Consider the following 23,547-nt stretch of genomic DNA (forward strand, 5'->3'; position numbering starts at 1 on the left):
GGGGCTCCTCTGGCCGCCTCGAGGAGCGCCCGCGGCGGCGGGGCTGCGGGCCCCGAGAGGAGCGGGAGGGGCTGCTTGGCCCGGGAGCAGGGACCTCACAGTGGGGCCAGGCCCCGCCACCGCCCGGCTGCGGGCTCAGCCGCCGGGCACACGCACCGCCGGCCGTGCCCGCGGCGGGGGGGGGGCGTGTCCATCGCCGCGCTCCCGCCCCTCCCCGGAAGTGGCGCCCACGTGAGGGGCGGGCGGGCGGCGGCTGTTGGGCCGCGCGGCGCCGAGTGCGGCCTTTAAAGCGGCGGAGCGGGGCCGCGTGGGGGTTTGTTCCCGGAGCTGCAGCAGGTTTGTGCTCGGGGCGGCCTCTCGCCCCTGCGCCGGGCGGCTGCACCTGGGGGACGGCGCCGCCGCTCGGGCGCGCTGAGCTCCGCCGGGCCGGGGCCGGCCCCTCTGAGGAGCGGCGGGCCGTGCCGGGGCAGGGCGGGTGGTGGGGACGCAGCGGGAGGGAGGGAGGGATCCCCGGGGCGGGGGAGCACGTGCTGCGCCTCTTCCCCCCGGCTCGGTCAGACGCGGGGCGCGGGCGGCACCGGCGCCGCCGCGGCCGTCCCTCACCGGAAGCGCTTCTCGCGGCGGTTGGCTGCGTGCGAGGCGCCGCCGGTTTGTTGCCGCCGCGTGGTGTGTCCCGCGCGCCCGGCGCTGCGGGCACGGGGACGCTGGCGGCACCGCTCCAGCGCGCGCGGCCGCCGGCGCGGCTCCCGGCCCCGCTGCGGGCGAGGGGCGGCGGGCAGGCCCGGCTCCCGGGAGCGGCCCGGAGCGGCGGGCGGAGGGCAGCGCTCCCGCTGCAGCCGGGCTGAGGGGTCGGCGGGGCGGGAACGTTGGCCACGGGGCTGGAGACTGCCGGAGGAGGCTGCGTTGCCGCTGTGGTAATATCAGTGTGTCCTAGAGCCAGCCGGTGGGCTCTTGGCACGGACGGGTAAGTTCCGTCACTTGAGTGATTTCCTGAGACATTCCTTCTTCCGTTGCACCGAGTCTACTCAAAAACCAACGGTAAAGTAAAAGCTGTGATAATGAGTGGCGGCAGTTAATCCTTACCTTAAATAAAAAGCTGCCATTTGACATAAGAACCTGGTCAGAAGGCTCAGACTCTTACAGGTGGGTTCCCGAACAATGCACTGCATGAGTAACAGTTCCATGTTACTTTACTGGGGAAACTTTTTTTTTTTTTAATGAAGCTTTTGACTCTGTTGTACTAACGGTAAAAGCAGTTAGCCTGTAACTAAGCTTTGTCCAGACATTGAAACTAAATGGCTGGTAAGATGAAAATGCACTTGAGATCTACCTAATACAGCGTGGGATCAAATCGTTATAGTTAAAGGGCTTGACTGTCATTTTCCATTTGTAATTTACATCTCAGGCCGATTTGCATTATTTTAACTTGTTTTCATTTTGAGTGGTACTGCTGGCACGCAGAAGGAACAAGTCAGTGTGGTCTACTAAGAAAGCACTTAACATAAAATCTGATGTAGTATTCCACATGCTGTTCAGACTGCGATCATTGTTCAGTGGAGTGAGCTTTTTATCAGTCTTTATTGCTGCACAGCAACTGAAAACTATTGATCTGGAAGTTGGATCCAGAAGACCAGCTTCTGCCAAATGACTGAGCTAAAGAGACTGAAGTGAGCATGTGCAGCAAGACTAGAATTTCTCTTAAATTAGAAGGCTACTTCTCCTCTTATTCTAAATAGGTTAGAGGTCGATTCAGTGTCTGAACTGAATTCCCCATACTGTAAGCTTGAGTCTTTCTCAGTCTTGTCTTCAGCTTGTTGTTACTTGCAGCTGAACAGGTGATTTTTAGAAAAACTTTTCCAGGTGTAAACTTAATCTGAAGGACTTGTCCCGGGTCTTGTGTTGTTTTACACTTCTGTACAGTTTGGGTTTTGCCTTGAAAATACTGCTGACGGAAAACTTTGGCTTTCATCTTTTCTTAGCAGTGGATCTGAGCCTTATTGTGTGGAAAGTGAGTTGCTGGTTCTGGGTATTTTGGAGTGAGGCAGACTGGGAGAGTGGTGCACTGTGAGAGCTGGGGAAGCGCAAGAAAGACAGCGTATTCAAGGATATAACAGGGCTGAAGGGCTTTAACTGGCAGCAGCTAGGTGAAGACCAAAGCGTATGTTCTTCCATTATGCTTCACGACACTATTAACTTGGCATTTCTTAATGGCTTCTTGGGTATCCAGCGGTAAAAAGAAGGCTGTCCTGCATATTTCGGACTGGTGTGGTTTTTGGTGAGGCTAGAATAGAGGCAGGCTGCTCTGGACAGATCAGGGGTGTGCGGGGTGTTTCTCTAATTGACAAAACCAAAGCAAAGTCAACAGCTCTATGTACAGATTCTCTCCTAACTGTACTGTCTCAGACATGCTGCTTCTGCATAATCCTCACCTCATTAACTGGGGTAGAACTGGTGATTCGGCAGCACGCAGCCAAACGGCCCCAAGTTTTATTTTAACAACAGCTTGGATTAAGGGAGAACTTGCTCCAAGAAATCCATGCACTAGTCAGTATGACAGGTAAACAGCAAAGACCACTGAAGGACCAAGCAGATAGAGCCTACTTGGTGGCTGGGCTGTATTTCACACTACAGAGGAGTACAAAGCAGCTGTCTCCACTCAGCTCTTTCTTAACAGTGTACTTGAGACTGGCTGACCAAATAGAAGGTGGTGAGGGAAAATTCCTCTATCCTGCTCAATCTGTATTTCAGTGTGCACCAGTTCTGGAGTTCCAGAACATATTGTTAATCCATTTTTATTAAAATGGGATACATGACTAAAATCCAAATTATTTTTTTTTTCCTCAGAATATGCAAGACAGCAAAATTTTTCCCATCTCTTAGCAAATTAGTATGTCGTCTTAAATCTTAATTGAGCTGTTCTGTGAAAAGCACCCATAAAAAATAGTTCACTTAAGTATGTTGCCTTATGCTGAAAAAAAATCTGCCACACCTGGAGAAGAGACTTTGCAATGTGAGTTAAATCACCAAGCTAAGGTTTGAGAATATGAAGATTCAAGTAGCTGCCCTTCAGTACTTTTTGACCCTGAGGATATAGTTTAATGTCAAACCTAACTTGCTACAACTGCTTGCTGCCACAGAAGGGTTTTTCTGATTTTTATTCTTGTGCTCCCTGCCCTAACAGCTCCATCACTAGTGTTTTCTACAAGCTGAATAAAGTCAGTGATAAATTTATATCTAATAGAACTGTTCTTCCCTTTCTTCATTGTGGGTTAACTTTCTGTTGGATCAGGTGTTACAGTAGCACACAAGGAATGTGGTCAGTTAGTTCATCCAATGGAAAAAGCTGAGACTGCTCCATAGACTGACATTAAATTACACTGAATTAGGTATAATGTAAATTAGAACACTGGTTTCTCTCCCAGGTCCAGTGTTTGGGACAACAGAGCAGGGGAGTGTTAAGATAGTGCCAGCACCTGAATGTGGTGGTAAACTAATCAAGTCTCCTGTAGTTAGGGTTGCTAATGTGAGACACCTCTAAAGTAACTGCAACTCTTAGCTTGTATACTTGTGGCCTGGAGTTTTGTAAAATGCTTTATAGATAAATGGATCACACTCTAAGCATGGCTGTCACCTAACACTTGCTGAAATGATGTTTTAAAGAATGTTACAATGTTGGGTACAAGTGTAAGTCCAGTAGTGGAGACCTGGATGCAAATTTTAAGGCTGTTAAGTGGCTAGATTAAAAAGAACTACAAGCAAGTCAAAAGATGCAATGTGGCCTTGAGATCAGGAAGAGGAAATGGGAATACTGCAGACTGCAGTAGGCTGAACAATGATTGGTGAATTAAACTACTGAAATAAAAATATGGGGCTGCCAAGCAGGTGTTCTGATGACGAACGTAATTTCCTGTGACAAGGGGGTCCCAGGGGAGTTTTCCCTGCTTCTATGTTGTCAATCATCTTGATGCTCTGAAAGATGTTACTGTCCTGTGAGTGGCAGAAGAGCAGAATATACATGCTTAAATCTCCCAATAAACCATGCAAGACACGAGTGCAAACCCATCTTCACCAGTAGTCTTAACGATCACTGATCTGTGAACTGGTGTAACTGAGGGCCATGAAACTGCTTCATCTTCTGTAGCTGGATTTAACAAGTGTGATGGTGCCCAGAGGGAGAAAGAAGAAATCTGTACTTCATAGTCCAAAATAGAATTCAAACTGATTTCTGACAGCTTTACAAAACTGCATTTTTCCTCAAGGATTACTCTTCACGATACCCTTATGTTAAGAGCAACTAGATAGACGTTTCCTGATCCCAGTTAACTTTCTGGCCAGTAGCTGCTTGGTTACCAACCTTCTAGTGCATGTGGTAGTGACTGCATCTGATGTATTGGAATTACGCGCTTAATGGCAGTTAAGGGAAGAAATTACTTTCAAGTTAAAACATCTTACCTCTTATCAAAGATGCTTGATTCGGTATTCATGCAAAACTGCAGTGAAGACAAGTTTGTAAAGGAGAAAACTAGGCATCTTTAGGATGTATTAGTAAATGCAGATGTTTTCTTTCCTTCCTCCAGTAAGTTTCTTGAACTTTCAAAGATTAATTAGGAAGCAGAAACTTCAGAGAAGTTTCTAATGATGCCTATTTAGGAATATTAAATAATTTTTGTTACAGATGTTTTGCCTTGTGATGAGAGGTTGGATTTGACTTAAAGAACAAATGTTGTTGGCTCTCAGGTTTGTTGTTTTTAGGTACCAACTGAGGATCCTACTGTGCCTAGAAAAAAATAAATAACAAATAATGCTGTAAAGTGCCAGCATTTTTTTTACTTATCTTGAATGTAGAATGCCAAATGCTGCCTTAACAACCAAAGTATTTTACTTGGGCTTTTTTTCCATTTTTTTCATAGTTTTTCCTTGGTGTTCTGCAGTCATGTTCAAAGTTGGCTCATAAGCATGAACGTATGCCTAAAGAACTTGTCTGTTATCTTGTTTAGATGAGGCTGCAGTACAATGCAACACTATATGAATATAAGTCTGTAGAAGATACTATGCAATACTTAGTGCCTTTGCTTTATATTTTCTTCAACACAGCTGGTGAAAATGGCTGAAAATGGAGATGGTGAAAACATGTCTATTTTGGAAAGCAAAATCTGTCAGCAAATTGAGGTAAGTTCAATTTACAGTTTGGGATCTGGACTGAGATGTAGTTTTGGAGACATTCATTGGTAGGGACTTGTCTAATGGGAAGTTAACTTCATAGGGAGTTAAGACTTGAATTTTCAGCTCTTTAAAAAATGCCTGTCACAGGACTATGACTGGTATAATACTTTTAAGATAACTCATAATTGTAGTCTGAGTTAGAAGTTATACTTGTCTGTAAGACCATGATTTAAAACCACAAAAGGTTTAAGTTGCTAGCATTTTAGGTGCTATAGCAAGTGAATGCATCATTAAACAATTTATTACTATGTTCATTGGGGTTATTCTATCTATGCAAATGGGAAGATGCATTTTAATTCTATATGACTTAATGTTTTTGGGGAAAAAAAATCCTCCTACTTGGGAATTTGTGCTGGTAATTAGCACATTACATAACTTGCTTTTATGATTTACTGCTTTGCATTTTATTGTTACAAATTACAACTAAACTTATGTACCTACTTTAGATTAACTACCTCTCACTCTAGAGGCTTGGAGGTTTGTCCTGCAATGGAAAACCAAGCACATCACTTAAATTGACATCTAGAACAAAACTGCTTTCCCGAAGGACAAAAATACAGCTCATGTGAATCTTCATTAGCATATGGAGCTGTAGCCATTATTTGTGGGGAAAAAACCCAACAACCAGAGATTGAGGAAAAATAGTTGACAAAGCTAGACTTGTAGTGAGTTTGAGGTATACTAGAGGGGAGGGTATTGTAAAACTTGCACTGACTTCCTGAAGCACAATGATATTGGTGGAAACAGTCCAACTCATCCTATGGCTTCAAGTATTTGACCCCAGTTAGATGACTGCTAGTAAGCAAATTAACTTGTCTATCTTTAACTAAATTGTTTTCCCATGCTGGACATGATCAAAATGAGAACATAGTAAACTAAAATAAAACCAATTTTTCTATCTTACAGTATTTTCTTGAATGAGACCTAAAACTCTTGTCTATGTGTATGATTTCTCAGTGGGGCAAATACAATATTCTTGCTTATGCATTCCTTAAATAAGGACTAAAACCTGAATCTGTTGGTGACAAATTTGACTTTTGACTCTGCAGGGCTTGATCAGGTTGATGAATAATTATGTTAACAGAATACGCTTCGTGCCTTTCCTAAACAAAACTGCAGTCTACCTTTGCCTCATTAGTCCTATTGGATGAGGTGCTGTTTGTTTTTACAGCTTATGTGTTGCAGCTGACTCTTGGAAAAGTATCATGTTAAAGCAGCAAGTAATAACTTCAGAATTTCTAATTGTTCAGATTAATGAATTTTGGTGTGTCTCAATCCACTGCAGTAAATTGTCAGATGAAAACGGAGTTTTTAAGACTGAACATTCAAAGACAAATCTCTCTCCCTGCCTCCCCCGCTTCTTTTTTGCAGTACTATTTTGGCAATCACAATCTACCAAGAGACAAGTTCCTAAAGGAACAGATCAAACTAGATGATGGCTGGGTGCCTTTAGAAGTAATGATCAAATTCAACAGGTAAAATAAAGCACAACTAACTGGATGGAAGGGTAACTTTCAGCTACATATCTCTATTTGGGGCTAAATGTCCCTGGTCTGCATGTACAGCTCCTGTTGCTGATTTAACATTTGGCTTCAGCTTTGCCTGTTGTAATAACTGTGTCTGCTTACTCAATAGGTTAAGTCGCCTTTCAAAAGATTTTAGTGTTATTGTAGAAGCACTAAGAAAATCCAAGACTGGTTTAATGGAAATAAATGAAGACAAAACTAAAATCAGAAGATCTCCAAACAAACCACTTCCTGAATTAAATGACCAGTATAAGGCTGCAATTAAAAACAGATCTGTATATGTTGTAAGTAAACTTCTTCCTTTGCCCTGTGCTGTTCTGCATGACTTTGACTGAAAACCACCTAAGTAAAGCTTGAACTAACTCATACTAGATAGGTTATCGGGTTATCATTTCTGACTGAGTACCAGTTTGTTGCTTATAATTGAAGCTTGTTGCTATCTTGCAGAAAGGCTTTCCACTAGATGCAACTCTTGACGATATCAAAGAATGGCTTGAGGATAAAGGTCCAGTTGAGAACATTCAAATGAGGAGAACACTGCAGAGAACGTTCAAGGTAGCTCTTGTGATGAACAGTTAGACCTGGAACAGGGATTCCCCCCTGGACAACATTCCGTTCGATTACTCTAACACTGAATGTCTCTTACCACTTAACAGGGCTCAATATTTGCAGTTTTTGATAGTGTTGAATCTGCTAAGAAGTTCACAGAGATCCCAAACCAAAAGTACAAAGACACAGACCTGATAATACTTTTCAAGTAAGTCCATTTAACTGAGGTATGAACTAATAATGGTCAAGGGTAGACTTAGACATGAACCTGGCTTGACCTGAGAAGTGTAAGTTTCTACACTGTTGTACAGGTATTAATAGCTGTACCTTTTGGAGACTGACATCTCAACTCTGAAAAATAATCTCAACTGTTTCTTGGCTACTGCTGTCTTATAAAATAATTATAATGGAATACTTCAAGTGGTATTAACTTAGCATATATTCTATTGAAGGGAGGAGTATTGTACAAAGAAGAATGAAGAAAGGAGACAAAACAAAGTAGAAGCTAAAGCAAGAGCTAAACAGTAAGTCATTATCAATTGAAGTGTCTGGTTTTGCTCACCTGACCAAATTTGAACCAACCTCTTAACTAATTTAACTTTTCTACAGGGAAAAAGAAGAAAAACAGAAACAAGCAGCAGATGCTGAAATGGTATGGGTTTCTTAAATCTCTATACTTGAAAACTATGCAATGCTTGCTTTTGTGTGGATTTTCAATCCGCACATAACAAACAAGCTCCTGCAGCTACATTTTGTAAAGCTAACATGGGATATTCAGAGTTTGAAATTCTAGAACGTACACTTTCTCTAAGAAAGTCACTTCAGCTTTTCCAACTAACCTACAGTAAGACTTTGTTTTGTCATGGTATTTAATCTTACTTTCAAGAGACTAATTTTGTTTAAAGGATTATATCCTGAATTTAAATTATTAGGCATGTTTACCTGTTCAGAAGTGATCCTAAATGCACCATTGAGATGATCCTTCTTCTATGGAATGTACAGGATCCAATAAGGATTTAATCGGTATTACATAGATTTTCAACCTGAGGTGTCAGCCTTCAGAAAACTGTCTTGTAGAATGTAAAGAGCATAACTGTCTTACAGGAACAAATGCATCATAATAAGGAAAGAAAATTTTAAAAGGAATAAAAAGGAGGGGATACCATGCAAGACTTGGACATCAGCATAAATAAGCTGTGTAGCAACAATGCTTGGGTTACTGATAGTGCTAAGGGGGGTATAACTTCAATTTCTTATTTATCACTATCATGTTTTAATAGTTTTGGGATTGAGGGGAAAAAAGAATATTCAAGCTTGACTCTTCAACAAAAATGTGGGGTTTTTTTATTTCATTTAGAAGTCTCTGGAAGAAAAGACAGGATGCCTTTTGAAGTTTTCTGGTGATCTAGATGATCAGACATGCAGAGAAGATCTCCATGATGTGTTCTCTGATCATGGAGAAATCAAATGGATACATTTTGTCAGAGGTGCGAAGGAGGTCAGTAGAATCTTAAGACAAGGAATTAAGATATCTGTATTAAAAGTTTGAAACTGAATGATTAACTGCTTGTTCTCTTATGTAATCAAGTAAGAAACTATTTGACTGGTGGAATTGCAGAATATTTAGAAAATTAAATTATTCCCTTAAATTCTTTCAAAAGAACATAAAGATTCCAGCCTTCTCGGTTGATAAGGTCAGAACTGAGACTGTTTCTTTGGACAGTGAGGGTTTTGCTTTAGACATTTTACATCATGCAGGAGTAATGAACTTGGTGAGGTACCTAACAGGTTATGTTGTTTGTCATTCTAGCTGAATGTTTTCACAGTAAGATTCAAATGCAAATGCCCCTTTTCTTTTTAAGGGAATTATCCTATTTAAGGATGTTGCAAAAGAAGCTCTGGAAAAAGCCAAAGAAGCACATAATGGAAACTTACAGCTTCGGAACAAGGATGTGACATGGGAAGTGCTAGAAGGAGATGCAGAGAAAGACGCTCTGAAAAAAATATTGGAAGATCAGCAAGAATTGCTGAAACAGAAAACAAAAGGTCCTCCTTTTATTGGTTTAAGCATTTATAATGTCCTAGAAGTGGCACTGTGTGAAAATAACTGTAAATAGTGAATGCATACTAAATGCTGGCTAACTAAAGCATTCTTTTGAGCTTGCCAGTTAAATGATACAAAGTTCCTGACATCTTATATCCCCACAGGACGAAAAATTAAAGGAAAAGGAAGAGGGGGAAAGATACCTCAAGGTGCACACAAGGGAAAAGTACAGTTTCAGGGCAAGAAAATAAAGTTTGAAAATGAAGAAGAAGGTGGTGAAAATGATAATACTAAAACAGGTATGTCATTCTGTGCACTGTATGCAGCTTCTTTAGTACATTGAGCTTTCTGGAGAAAGACTCGTGTTTCTTACATTTGATTCAGATTTGGCCCTATATTTTAGTATTTCTGTCCTCTTGTCAGTATCAGTAAAGTAACTTTTAAGGGTCGTGTGCTTGATGCCTTCCAGAACTGTCCAAAAAGCATATTAAAATAATTACTAGATAGCTGAGGCTGTACTGCAGGGTTATTCAAAGCATTATGCATTGAAAGATAGATGGTGGTTGTCTGCAACATTACACAACTGAGACCCAGTCTCTTGAGTGGTGATTTTTTTTTTTTTTTTTTTTCCTTGAGGATATGAGAAGACTAATAGTTCTGCATATTGGTATTTAGCTTGGAGAAGATGAAGAGCTAAGTTTCTGTTCACTAGATAGGGCACCTGCTTAAACAAAACCCAGTGAAACCTACTCCTGTTAGATTATTTTCCTTCATCCTCTTACCCTCCTGCTGTGAAGTTGATATTTTAGAACATTTAAAAGCTTTAAGTCACAGTAACAAGTAAACCCTCTAGCATAGCAGTGGCTGTGGATAAACTAGAACTCATGCTTGAACTTACATGGTAGGAAGGGTTTGTTTTTTCAGAATATTTCAGGTAATACTGGAATGCTTTCATTTACCATAAATGACTACTTATTCAATCTTGCAGAACCAGCAAGTCCCAAGAAAAGACCACTAGAGGAAATGGAAAAAGAAGAACCTGCACCAAAACAACTGAAAACAGAAAATGGAGATGGAGATCAGTAATACTGAAATAAATTTTAAAAAAATCATTTTTATTGTTCCATTTTCAATAGGTGTTAAAGACATGCCTCAGTTCAGGAGTTTCTTGGCAGAAAATCTAATGAAATCCACTTCAATGTCAACCTACAATGAGAGGAAAGCTTCATTTTGTTGGGTTACAGCCTTTTTTTTTTTTTAAAAAAAAAAGCATGCTTGCTCTTAACATACCACCCTGGAAGACTCTTTTATTTTTATAGTTTTGTTTATACTGTCAGGTCCTCTAAACTTCTCTGGCACCTCATACACGTGTAACGGGTTCTGGACTTTGTAATCTTGCGGTTATGTTGAATAGCAGCTGCCAATAAATTCAGAACTTAAAATTGCTTACTACTGAAGCCTGGATCTTAATGTAGTAGAGAGTTGTAACCGTGAAGTAGCAAAGCTGAAGGGGACTTCCATCATTTAAGTTCAAGTCACCAAGAGAATAAAACTTCTCAACATACCTAACAACCTTCAAATCTTGCTCAGTCTACTTCAGGATTCTCTCTACTTCCCCTGTGGTAATGGGATACATGCCTTCTAGGCCAGCATTCAGCACCCAGGAACTTGGCTGTGGGCTTAAGCTTCCATACATTAGCATCCTGACTAGATCTTCTATTGTGGGATGAAGTGCACAGCTTCCTCCTGCCTCCCCTAAGATGGTTCTGTGAGGGTTTTCACTGGCTGCAGTTACTTGCAGTGCAAAGCATAAAACACTGAAATAATGCTACAGCTGTAAAACCCTAGTTACTCTGGCCTTCATTACTGAATTCAGTCTAAGTTCCAGTTGCAGAGAGGATCGAGCAAATAACTATTCAAAGGTGAGTCAAGGAAGCTACCCCTAGCTTTTTCACTCCTACTTTCGGTGCTGACTTTAATCTTTGTGTATAGCTTTGATTTGCATTACAATGATTCTTTTCCCTGTTCAACTATAAAATGTAGTAACAGCAATCAAACTTGATGCCATCACAGTGAACTTCTCTCAAGTGCTGTGAGTGTTCTTCATCCAGTATATACAGCCCTAAAACTTAAATTTTCTTAAGTAAAATTTATTTACCTGCCCAGTACAAGACAGCATTTTCTCAGTTATGTTAGGTTTTATACTTACTGATTTCTTCTTATGGAACTTGTATGATGCTGGTAGGTCATATCTAAGTTCTGTGAACAGTACAAAGAATACTTCTAACACTTGAATGATTATTAGTCAATTGACTTACACCCTACACCCATGTTCTATTTCTTCTCTTGCCCACCTCTTTCCCCCTGTGTTTTGACCTCTGGACTAGATTATGACTGAACCTTTAAGCTGACCACAGTAAGCGGCTGGCTGAGATGCAGTTGTGTTTCAAGCACTTGTGCAATTTCCATGTCTCAAGTTGTATGACTAAAGCATCTAGCTGGTGATATTTAAGAACTCAGAAGATACGTGAACAACTGTCAGAAAAATATTTCAGTGACTATAAGGACAGGATGCTTTTTTGTGCGAGAACTGACCTGCACTTTGCTTTTGTTATTCAGCATCAATCTTTTGAAGCAGGAAGGTAGGTAACTTCTGCTTGAAGGTGAGATCTAGTCCAGGAAGAAATCCAATTCTAATTCTGCACAGAATATGTATTCCTCAGCTTTATCAAGTGCCTGCTTCTATTCTAGCCAGGTAGTAAGGTATTAGGAAAAAAAAAAGGGGGAGGGGGGCATGCTGCTTCAAAAAATATCTGTCATTGTCAGTGTTAAATCACACTCAAATTTACCTCAAGCTCTTAAGACTGGCTAGTAAAGTTTTAGGTACTAGCCCCCAACAAAGTGGGTGTTTTTTCTTTAACAGATTAATTTTACCTGCTATGACTTCCATCTTCACTTCCCATTCATCTGCTTTCTTTTGAATGTGCTACAATAAATAGATGAGGTAAATTTAAAAGCTTGTTTCTACACTGTCTTATAAACATTTATACCCCTCTACTTATTTAAGAAGTCTCCTGTGCTTCTGTTTTTCAAGCTGAAACATTAGATTACATACTTAACTGATCTCACATACATCAAGGTATTTGACATGATTAGTATTTACCCAAAGCAAGTTTCATACCCCATAAAGGTGTGAAAAAAACAGTGAAGCTATAGACATCATTATTAAATACCAGCTCTTTCATTGCCTGGTTAATGCTCGCCCTACTAAAATGAAGGACTTGCCTGCCGTGTTGAAGTTTTGTGAAGGGAATATACAGCGGTTTTTGCCATTTGTAAAGCAGTTTTCAGAAAAATCATATCCATTCCTAAAAAAGATGAAATTATTAGCACTGTTAAATGCAAGCTTAAACTAGAGGATTTAAAGATCTGCTTCATGCTTCAATTTTTCTGGAGTAACAGCTATTTGAGAAACAGCACTGAATACATTAAGGTACAGGAAAGTAACTCTAAAACTTACTCAATTGCTTTTAGTAAAAAAAGTGATGAAATAACTAGTTTTATTTCAAACCCAGTGATTGTTAGTTACAATGCTAAAGTTGTTAATCTGTACTTAGGAAACTGATTCCAGGTCAACAAAACTCTAGGTAATTACAATAGAAAATTGTCATAAAGGAGGGAGATGTTTCATTAAAAGTGTTTCCCTTGCTATTTGATTCCTAATAATTTCTGACTTTCAGAATTACCCACCTTTATTATGCTTGGTACCAAACGGAGGGTTCATAATAACTGTGTCAAAAGTCTCTGACATGCTGTCAGATAAAGAACAGACATCGCACTGAACCATGTTGATGTTCGTGAGCTCAAAGTCTTCAATATTGCTATTAAATATTTCCAGTGCATCTGCATCTATGTCAAACCCCACACACAATCTATTAAAAGAGAGTGCAACGTATTAGTTTCCTGCCAACTAAAATGGTGTTTAAATTCTGTAGTAAAGTTTTGAAAGGGATCTGTGTACACAACTTGCTTTACCTAGGAAATGTAACAAACATACACTATAAATCCAGTGCTGATAAAAACAGGAGTAGCTCTGTTGCCCTTTCTCAAATATCCTTTTGAAGATTGTGAAGGAGGTTTCACGTGTTCATTTAGTGCTTTGGGGAAAGCAAATATAACTTCCAAATTCATGGCAACTGTCCATCTTTTCTACTATTTGAATGGTTATTGACTTTCTAAACATATTTAATAGCCTTATTATGCACCAGATTAAATACCTAAAATCACTTTAGTTCCAGCATTGCTATGTTCTAATCTTATTTTTTATCTTCTATGCCAGAAAAAAATACAACCAGAACTTAGTATTACTTACCCTGCTCCTAACATTGCACTTCCAATGCTGAGCATGCCACAACCACATCCTAAATCTGCAATTGTTTTGTTTTCAATATCATCAAAAGTATTGTGAATTGTATAAAGCATACATGCTGGGGGAAAAAAAAAGTCACAAGTCAATAATATCAAATATGCATCTGATTAATCAGGAAAAGCTACTTCTGCCTTTAGGAAACTGAACTAAAGGTTTTTTGTCATGCAGAATTAAGCTGATGTTCTCACTGCCTGTAATTTTTCATTTGTATGTGAGAAGTCAAAAACATTTTGATGAGTTATAGAACTCTAGATCTCTGGTGGAGAGAGTACACGTACAGCTGGGAGTATTGTTTGTGGAAAAAGTATGCCTCTAAATTTGGGGAAAAACAATAGATGTAAAATACTGGAAAAAATTAAGGTATGGGTGAGTGTCTGTATATACACTTTTACTGGTTTTTGTGTGTCATGAAATAAATCCATTTAAGCTTTCTCATTTACAGATTAAGATGTTTCTATCACAAATTATCTTTTAAATCAATTTACTTGATTTTTGGATTGTACATTAAAGTATATTTCTAATTAAAAGAAGTTAACATCATAAAAAAATATTAATTACATTCCTGCTGGTTACATTTCTCAACTGATTTTAGTGTAAAGGCTTCAAAGGAGATAATACATTAGAAAGACTTAAAATTTATTTTAAACTGCTGCTGAAGAACTAGTAAAAGAGACAACAGTGCTGTAGGTAACCTCTACCTGCGATATGAGGTCTTGTTGGATACTGTTCAAGGAGCAGTTTTGGACTTTCAAAAGTATCAACTTGTTGAAGACAGCTTTCCAGTTCTTTAAGCTTCAATTTCTTCATGTTTATAGGTTAACTAAGGAAAACAACGTGTAGTCAGTTTCAATTATATAAACAAACTACATATTATCTTAAACGATTTTACACTTAAAATCCCGCTGTACTCGGCATCTCCCGGGTGTTTTCATGCGGCGGTTTTCGGGGATCCAGCTGACGGCGCACGGATGACGCGAGGCCGTTCCCGGCCCGCAGCAGCCCCTTTCCTCACGCACCGCCGGTAACCGGCTCCCGCTCCAGGCCAGGCGCTTCGGAGGCCCCGCGCCTACGGACAGGCCTCGCCCGCCGCCGAGAGAGGTGTCCAGCTCCAGGCGGAGCGGGCACCGAGCCCCAGGCGAGCACCTCCCCCAGCCACACCGGCCGCTCGTCCGACAGGGCCCTCTCCGCGCCCGCCGACCCGCCCCTTGACACCGCCCGCACTCACCGCGGCCCCGGCGGGGCGGGCTGAGGGGCTGGGCTGGGCCGGGCCGATCCGTGGCGCTGCCGCGCACTTCCGCCGCGCCGCCCGGCCCCTCGCCGCCAGCCAGCCCCCGACGCCGGGCCGGACCGGGCCGGGCCGAGCCGCGGAGCGCCAGGCCGCCGCGCCCCGCCCCCTGCCCGCCCCCCAGGCGCCGGCGGCCGCTGCCGGGCCTGCTGCAGGGCTTCCGCCCCGCTGCGGGCAGGCGCGGGAATGCGGTGCGGCCGCGCTTGCCGCTTAATTTAACTCACAGCGGTGAGCTCTGGCTATCGCGTATTACAGCCGTGATACACGTTATCCCAGCCCTACGCGTTACCGCTGTTCGGTGTTTTTGAAAGCCCGGTCTGTCCCCCAGCGCTTTGTGGTCGAGAGTGCTGTGAGGGACAGAAAGCAGGAAACGGGCTTCCACCTGTCTGGTGAAAAGGACGGTCAGTGGGAGAAAAGTAACAGGTTTACTTACTTTTCTCACACTTTGCTCCCTCTAATCCTGGAGGGAGCCATACTGCGCGGCATGCCTCATACTGCCTGCGCTCGAGGAGCCGCCACGCAGGTCACCCGAAGGCGGACAGCCATAGGAAACAGAGGGGCAAAGGCAGCAGAGGGGGGGTCGCCTTGGGGACCTGGGGTTTTGTTGCTGTCAGGTAAAAAGGTTACTTTCGTTTAGGGACATTTCTTTTAAGGTTTTCCATTACACAGTTGAAAATCTATCGAGCTTTAAAGCTGTCGATCAGCATGTAAGCTCTGTAACTCACATCCAAACACGTTCCTCGGGGCAGGAGCGTGCAGATGCACTCCGGCTCTTCAGGGCGCGGGGCCGTGGCTGGTCCGGACACCCCGGCCCGCCCGCCGGTCCAGCGGCCGCCCAGCCGCGGGAGCCGCCGCCGAAGCCCGGTGGTGCTCGGCCACCTCTAGCGGGGCTGCCGACCGGAGCGAGCGCGCGACCGCCGGCCTCAAGTCTCGGAGGCGCCTCCCGGGCCGCCCGCTGTGTCCCTGCCCTCGGAGCCGCCACCGCCTCGGCCCGGCGGGACCCCCGCGGCCCGGACACACCGACGGCAGCGCGGTGTCTTCACAGCAGCCGCTTCGCTGGGGGAGCGGCTGGGTAACAAAGAGAGCTCCGCCACCATCGCGGGCGCCGGCCTCCACAGGCGGCCTCTTCGGTCCTGATCAGAAGTTTGAGGCCGGCGGGGGCGGGCGGCGACATTTTGTGGGGCGGCGGCGCGGGCCGCGCACCTGCGCGCTGCCGGGGCGGCGCGGGCCGGCGGGGAGGGCAAAGGAAGAGGAGGGGTAATGTCAGGGGAGGGGAGAGGCAGTGTCAGGAGGAGGGAGCGGGCTGGGCGGCGGGGAGGGCGCCGGTTCCGCGGCTATCGCGAGAGGGAGGCGCCGCTGGGAGGGGAGAGAGGGCGGCGGGGGGAGCCCCAGAGCCGGGAGCCCGGCGCAGCCGTAACGGCTCCTCAGTTTCCCATCATGGCGGGGGCCGGCGCCAGCGGCCGGGATAAGCGGGCGACGGCGGCGCAGCTGAAGACGGCGCTGGGCAGCGAGAGCGGCGCGGCGGCGGCGAGCGAGCTGCGGGCGCTGCTGGAGCTGGTGCTTGCCCCGGCGGCGGGCCCGGGCGGCGGCGGCGGCGAGGCGGCGGCCGAGGCGCTGGAGTGGTGCCGCTGCCTGCTGTCGGGCGGGGAGGCGTGGGACAGCTTCGTGCAAGCCGTGCGGGCCTACGACCCCGCCACGCTGTGCGGCCTGGTGTGGACGGCCAACTTCGTGGCCTACCGGTGCCGGACGTGCGGGATCTCGCCCTGCATGAGCCTGTGCGCCGAGTGCTTCCACCAGGGCGAGCACGCCGGGCACGACTACAACATGTTCCGGAGCCAGGCGGGGGGCGCCTGCGACTGCGGCGACAGCAACGTCATGCGGGAGGCCGGGTGAGCGCCGGGCGGCCTCGGCGGGGCGGGCGGGCACCTGCCGGCGGGGGCGGCCCCGCGGGCGAAGCGGCCTCCCCGCCGGGCGGCAGAGGTGTGGCCGGAGCTCGGCGGCGGCGCGCAGTAAGTGGGGCACCTGCCTCCGCCCGGGCCGGCTCCCGCCCTCCCTGGCTGCGGGTCGCACGAGGCTCTGTGGACACGGCGCCCGGGCCGGGCTGAGAGGGGGGGTCAGCCCCGCCTTCCCGGCCGCCAGCGCCGGCGGGGGTCCGGCGAGGTGGCTTCCTCCTTTGTTGATGTGTGCCTTTTTTTAGGACGCTTATGCAAATCTCGTTGCCCTCGCACCGACTGCCTGCCTTCAGGGAAGTTGATGAGGCGGAGTGCAGGGGAGGCAGTACCTGGCAGCTCCCAGCTCGATGCCTTGGCCTAGCACAGCTAACCATCAAGTGTGTCCAAAGACTTTTGGACTTCATGTGAGCAGATATGTCGAGATGAACAGATTGGCTCGGAGGGAGCCATTTTTTTGTGTGTTACCAGTCTGCAGATCATCTTGCCTTCTGTTTTTGCTATTCTCAGCTTTAAATCAAGGAATTTGGTGATTCTTGGATGGGTACAACAGGGCAGGGTTCTGGGGAAGTCAAATGCCCTTCGTATTCTGTAAGCGTGCAGACCTACTGGAGGTGAGACTTAAGTACCTGGTCAGAAGAAGAGGAATGTGGTACCTCATTAAACCCCCCTTTGTTCCCTTTGTACTCAACTGTAAAAGAAAAGATCAGTCAACCACTTACTGGGTGGAGGTGATACCTAGCCAGTAAACTTCAGATTTCACAGCTGGCTATCTTTTTGGAGCTCCCTCTGTTGCTGTTCATTCACTGGAGAGATAAAGACTTCACCAGAAGACAGTTTGGAGTGCCTGAGTGAGGCTTGTCTTCTGACTAGCTTTCTAGAATAGCCTCTGTCTTGATTGTCTTAGCCTTGGTGAGGTGACATGCTTTCATAAGAGCCGTCTCATCTCTTTCTAATAAATCCTGGGTTGTGGCGTACCTAGCAGAAAACACTAGAAATGTTAAAACATTTTCTTTGGTTCCTTTCATGTTTTTAACATTTACAAAGTATAATTCTATATCACTTGCTCTCTATCTTAAGATTCCTTCTCTTTTTGCATTTCTATTTAGAGATTTCACTGATTCTGGGGTTTTTTTTTGTTGCTTGAAGGTTGTTGTCTCTGATTCTTTGTGTCTGTAGTCACCATTCTCTTGCTTTAGGCCTTGAGGTGGCTTCATTCTTTGTTTCTTATGTTTTCCCCCCCTTTGTTTCACAATCTGCCGTCGCCGTTTCTTCATTCTTACTTTTTGGTGGAATCGTCTTACTGGTAGATTCCCTCCAATGGAAGAATTTTTTTCCTCCCTTTGTTTTCATTGATCTTCAGTGGTTTCAAGGGGCTACTCTTGAAGTGATTCTTTCTTTATCAGTTCTTGTTCAATTTCTGGTGATTTGCTTTCCTCGGTATCACTGAAGTAACAATTCCCCTTGATCTTGAGAAGCAAGAAATAAAATGTAATGTCACATCTTCCAGTGCTCAGTGTGGGATAGATTTAGGGCTCCTCTTAGTGGTAGGATTTTAATAGAGCACAGACAAATGGAACTCCTTTAGGAAAATATTAAGATGATAGTGCTCTCATTCTGGAGTTCATAGCTTTCACACGTGTCTTTTCCTATTTTAAACAGTTTTCTTCTTGAAGAAAGCTGGTTTAATAAAGAAGAAATAAAAAATGCTGTTAAATTTGCAGTGTAAAGAGATGCGAACCATGAGGGAGTAAGAATATTCTCCCCATTTCTATTTACCCTACTTACTTACTTACTTTTAACAGTAGAATTCAAGAGTAAATTGTCTTGAGTGTGAGGTAGGTCCCTTCAGGAAGTTTCATCATTCTAGATAAAGAATTCCATAGTATCTGTTCAGAGGCAACACTCTTGGGCTGAGTGGTAGATTTTCCAGTCCTTGTGAATGTACAGGAGGACAATATATGGCAGTATATGGGGTGCCTACACTCAACGTAAGGTCAGCTGCTTAGCTGAAAAATTGTTGTTAAGCCAGTGCAATTAAGTGAACCGGAAACTTCGTTTGCTGTGCAAGACAAAGTAAATTAAGCTTAAACCAATGTAAAAATATTAATGTGTGCAAACATGCACACGGTTTTGCCTATTGACTTGAATTGCTTCAGTGTAGCATGTTTAGATTAACTTTGTATATACAAATCAATTGCACAATTGCAAAGGTAATGCTTTACAGGTTAAAGTTAGGAGGCCTTCATGGTAGGTTCAGGAAACCGGAGTGTGTCTAGCCCGATATAACCTTGGCCACCACAGCCTAGGCTTCTATTAATAGCAAGGGAATCAAATGTGGAGCCTACTTATGAACTTTATCTACCATCTGCCTGCTCAAATAAAATTTTGTGTTGATACTGTATGCGAATATTATAGTCACAGTAGTTTGTTGGTTCTTGTTACCTGGTCTCCATGTTCAGAGTTTTTTGATTTGATACATCTTGAAAAATACTGGTGAAGTCTTAGTTAACTGATCGGCTGTAAAGGAAATCTCTCCAGCTTACCATCTGGAGTATCTTTTCATTTCCTTTAGGGTGGCTAATGTAAATCTAGAGATGGTTTGGTCTGGGGTATAAGGATGTGTGCTTTAATCTTTTGTTACTAATTAAATCTATAATTTACTTTTTAGAGATAACTGAGTGTTAATTTCTTATTTCTGATGCCTTTATATAAGGAAGCTGGAATATAGCACAATAGATGAATGCTCATTTGCTTTAGGTACGTTGTGTAATTCTCATTTGCTTTAGAAAAATCAGATTATCACACTTTTGAACCTTTTGATTCCCTTGCAAATTTCAGTGTTTTTGATGATTAAGTTAATTGCAGTTGGTCTGATCTACTAAAATGTAATTTACACTTTAGAAAATACACAAGTTTGTAAATATAGCTGCTTGTCAAAGTATTAAAAAACTCTAGTTGTGGCAAGGTTTAATAGATTTTAAGATCCAGTGATATGTCGGTAGGTAACAAGTTTGTAGCTGTCTCCCGTATGGTACATAGCCATGGGGAAATGACATTTTGCAGCTCCATCAGAGATAATTAATAATGTTTTGAAGAAGGCAAAATCTTCAGTTCTAAAGCATTTATAGTAGACTTGTGTTCATAGTTCAGCAGGCGAGTTCATCTGTTGGAGGAAAAAAACCCCACGCAGTTCAACAGGGGGAAATTAGACTGGAGTATTTTTTGGTTGGTAGATGATCTTGTGTTATAATGAAACTTGATAGTTTATAAAATAAGCTTGAAGAAAGCAATATGCCATGTGGTTATAATGAGAATAAAACTAGTCAGTAATCTGTTACTGATGAGTACCATCTCGTTTCTGTGGCTGTCCTGTTCTGATTCCGCTTTAAGTCTGTAGACAATAACCTGATATACTAGAGAGCCTCTACACTTTGGCTATTTCATTCTCCCGTGTCCTGTTTCTGAGTATGCCTCACTGTGTGTTGACTTATTTGTTAAATTAATCATGTGGGAAGCAGATGTTTTAGTGCTGCATTACAGTACAAAGACAATAATATCTCCATCAAGGGTTGCATATCCTGAAAGGCAAAAAGCCAGGCTAAGAATTTCATTAAACAGGCTTTTTGCATCGATGTTTGCTGTGTATTTGGTGGTAGTTATGGCAACCAGTGGCTCCATTGACATAAAGCATTGCCTTCTCTTACGACTTCTATCAAAGGATCTAAGAAATTACCAATTTCCACTTGCGACAGCGGGCAATTTCTTTATCAGTAGGCATGTCTGAAGTAAAAAAACCCTATAGTTATAAGAAAAGTAACTGTTATAGATTGATGTTGTATGCCGTGTGTTCAAAAGCACCTTCAGGTACCTAGCTCTAAGCCTTCTGCAGTCCTGTCTCTAATGAGCCATGCTTATCTTTCCAATTAGCTCTGTCTTAGAGTGTATATCAGCGTAGGTTTCATGGAGATCCTATCTGAACTGCACACTAGATCAGACTTCTCTCTTTCCTTTTTTTTTTTTTTTTTTTCGTTATGTCTCCTTGGGGAATGATGTATCTGTTGGGTGTACCATGATCCCTTAAGAAAAGGCTGGAAAATTAACCTTGCCTCCCCTCGCTGCCAACAAGTATGAGTATAATCTTAGTTTCTAGCCTGCTTATTTTCTTCTGCTTCAATTTATTTAGAATTGTCTCTGTTTTTACAGTGCATTAATATGTTTGCACTCAGTAAGTATTATTGAATAGTTTTATTTTAATTTAAATTTTGGATAGTAGATACCTAGTATTGATGACCTTTGCCGCTCTGTCCCCATATACTTCTTTCCCTCCTTCTGACTTGATTCCTTATTTTATCCCTTTTCATTCATATAGAAATGGCCTTGCTGTTTGGTTTGGGAGCTATGGAGGAATATATTATATTTCTTTTACTTTCTGTTGCTACATAAGAGTAAAGGACCTTTTTCATATTCTAGATATGAAAAAAACTTTAACAAATAGAGTGACAATAAAAAAACAAGCTTACTGTTGAGAAACCTATTATTAATAGTTAGCTTTGGATGTTTTCTGTGCATGTTCATCAGGCAAGGTCTCTTGTATCATCTTGGGTTGTAGTAACTGTGATCCACTTAAGATCAGAAAAGTCAGATCTGCCTGTGGCTGGGTTCTGGGACATACAGCTAATAACTATGTTACTGGCGTTAAGTAGATTATGTAGTTATTTTATGGAGTGTCTTGCAACAGTGAATCTCATGTGTTTAACATACATATAGCATGTTGCTGCTTCAAGGTTGTCCCTTCCACTGTGACTCTATCAATTGTGTTCTTTAGCAGTAGACAAGAAGGTTTCAGTTCTCCAGGACCTAGGCTAGGTTTGGTAATGCAGCTGCAAGGAGGGAAGGGTGGTCTTCTGGACCTTTCTTCAAGAAGTTGCTGAAACAGATGCTTTATCAACAGCACGAGACCTTACACATTGTTAAGGAGTTTAGCCTCTGAGCATTATGAAACTGTGTAAAAACACCCTAGCGTTGAGGATTATTGAGTTGGTACAAATGGCGTTCTGTAGGATCTCTATCAACTCCATACAGCTTCTCTGCTTTTGAAGTCCTTTGGGCTAGCAAGGACTTCTGGCTGAAGGGACTGAGGAGAATTCTGAGCTGTACTGCCTGTTAGCCTGACATGAGAGTCTGAATAAACCCATGACCATCTACTTCTGGTGGGTGTGACTCTTCAGAACAAAAACTCCGCTATCTGATCTTCCGCATACAAGGTGCAGGAGTTCATACTGGGATTCACACTGACCACAACATTTCAAGGAGCCACAGTTACCATGCATTTATAAATAATTGATTCCCTCTGCCCTCCTCCTTGTCTCCCCCAGTAAGGCTTAATATTTTGTATCGCTGCACAGTAACATTCAGTAGTTTTTGCAGAGCTTTATATTAGGTCTCACCCATGGAAAGCAGAAAAGATTTCAGATCACTGTGTTGATGAAGTCCATTATGACATACAGTGAGCTCACAAACCTGCCTGTCTTGATTCTCTTAAGAATGTCTATAATTAGGACTACATCAGCCTCTAAATTAGTTGCTGTGATGTTTTCCAAATGGTTAACAGCCAAGTGATAATTTTGTATTACTGCTTTTAGAGCTGTGGCCTGACTAGATGCCATGTACTTTATACATGCCTCAGGAATAATGTGCAGTTGTTTCAAAGGCATCAGTAAGATACTTGAGCGTATCAGTATACATAACTTTAAACATTTAGATGCCTGAACTCTTGCTGTATTAGTCACTGAACAAACTTAAAATAAGTGATGGTTCTACCCCAAAGCTTTTGCTGATAGGTCCGATCTGGTTTGATGGACAGAACAGTACTCTGAAAATTGAGCTCACAAGATATTACTGCTGTATGTCTTGTCTTGGCTTATTTATGATATGACTTGACTATCACTTTGTAATATACTTTGGTATATATTCAATTTAAGAAGAACTGGTGTTTTGGAGGTCTCTGGAAACAGTCTTGTTTAGATTTGGGCTAACCAGCGTTGATTTTCAGTTCCTTTGCTTTGATCCCATCAACTTCTAAAGCTTCTTTTATCCCTTTTGTGAAACTATCAGATGTCCCAGGATTCTAAGTTTGCTATGTCAGGGTGGAGTGTTATTTATCTGGTACGCATCTGACCTACATGGAGCTGTCAATGGATCTGTTGGCAACAGAATAAACATGATTTTGGATGTATGTTTGGGGAACACATTCCTAAAGAACTTTGTCTCTTGGATCTTTCTTAATGACAATTACTATAGGTTGATTCAGAGTTCAGGCTGTTCTTCCTTTTAGCTTGCAGAATATCAGGAATTTTATATTTTAAAAAAATCCTGGAATGGTATCTGACAACTGTGGGTGATTTTAAATTATAGTATCCTAGGTGCCTTCCTTTATACAGGGTTCTCGTTGTAAACTTTGAAAATAATATGGTTTTTCTTTACATCGAAGTAATAGAGATAGGTGAGTATTACAATAACAAGGACTATATAATGAACTC

General features: G+C 43.0%; 3 protein-coding genes across 15 annotated transcripts in view; 2 read left to right on the forward strand and 1 right to left on the reverse strand.

Moving 5' to 3' along the window:
• The first annotated feature begins 214 nt into the window (after nt 1–214).
• Nucleotides 215–10,791, forward strand: SSB (small RNA binding exonuclease protection factor La). Its single transcript, XM_074829078.1, has 12 exons — nt 215–336; nt 5,095–5,169; nt 6,595–6,698; nt 6,859–7,033; nt 7,197–7,304; nt 7,406–7,506; nt 7,751–7,822; nt 7,908–7,950; nt 8,656–8,796; nt 9,161–9,344; nt 9,507–9,641; nt 10,331–10,791. The coding sequence occupies exons 2-12, from the start codon at nt 5,104–5,106 to the stop codon at nt 10,426–10,428; spliced, it is 1,227 nt and encodes a 408-aa protein (XP_074685179.1). The 5' UTR covers nt 215–336; nt 5,095–5,103; the 3' UTR covers nt 10,429–10,791.
• Nucleotides 10,437–16,252, reverse strand: METTL5 (methyltransferase 5, N6-adenosine). 7 transcript variants are annotated; one of them, XM_074829083.1, is made up of 9 exons: nt 15,782–16,252; nt 15,490–15,663; nt 14,470–14,591; nt 13,715–13,829; nt 13,093–13,274; nt 12,628–12,710; nt 12,277–12,328; nt 11,552–11,601; nt 10,437–10,548 (listed from the first exon to the last, which is right to left on the reverse strand). In XM_074829083.1, exons 3-9 carry the CDS (start codon nt 14,576–14,578, stop codon nt 10,495–10,497), a joined length of 645 nt encoding a protein of 214 aa, XP_074685184.1. In that variant the 5' UTR covers nt 14,579–14,591; nt 15,490–15,663; nt 15,782–16,252; the 3' UTR covers nt 10,437–10,494. The 7 variants fall into 7 exon arrangements, 5 of the variants coding, with proteins under 5 accessions (XP_074685184.1, XP_074685182.1, XP_074685180.1 ...); XR_012623788.1 differs by lacking the exons at nt 15,490–15,663; nt 15,782–16,252 and adding an exon at nt 11,938–12,012 and having other exon boundaries at nt 14,470–14,990; XM_074829081.1 differs by lacking the exon at nt 15,490–15,663.
• A 233-nt stretch (nt 16,253–16,485) lies between these two features.
• The window catches only part of UBR3 (ubiquitin protein ligase E3 component n-recognin 3), a 116,212-nt gene continuing 109,150 nt past the window's right edge, over nt 16,486–23,547 (forward strand). For all 7 annotated transcript variants that reach the window (XR_012623787.1, XM_074829065.1, XM_074829066.1 and 4 more), the window contains exon 1: nt 16,486–16,945. Coding sequence is in view for 6 of the 7 variants with exons in the window: in XM_074829065.1 (XP_074685166.1) it covers nt 16,494–16,945 (452 nt within the window). In the remaining variant the exon portion in view is untranslated. The remainder of the gene's footprint in view (nt 16,946–23,547) is intronic.

Source organism: Strix aluco, chromosome 6 (genome assembly GCF_031877795.1).
Source record: "Strix aluco isolate bStrAlu1 chromosome 6, bStrAlu1.hap1, whole genome shotgun sequence".
Lineage (NCBI taxonomy): Eukaryota > Metazoa > Chordata > Aves > Strigiformes > Strigidae > Strix > Strix aluco.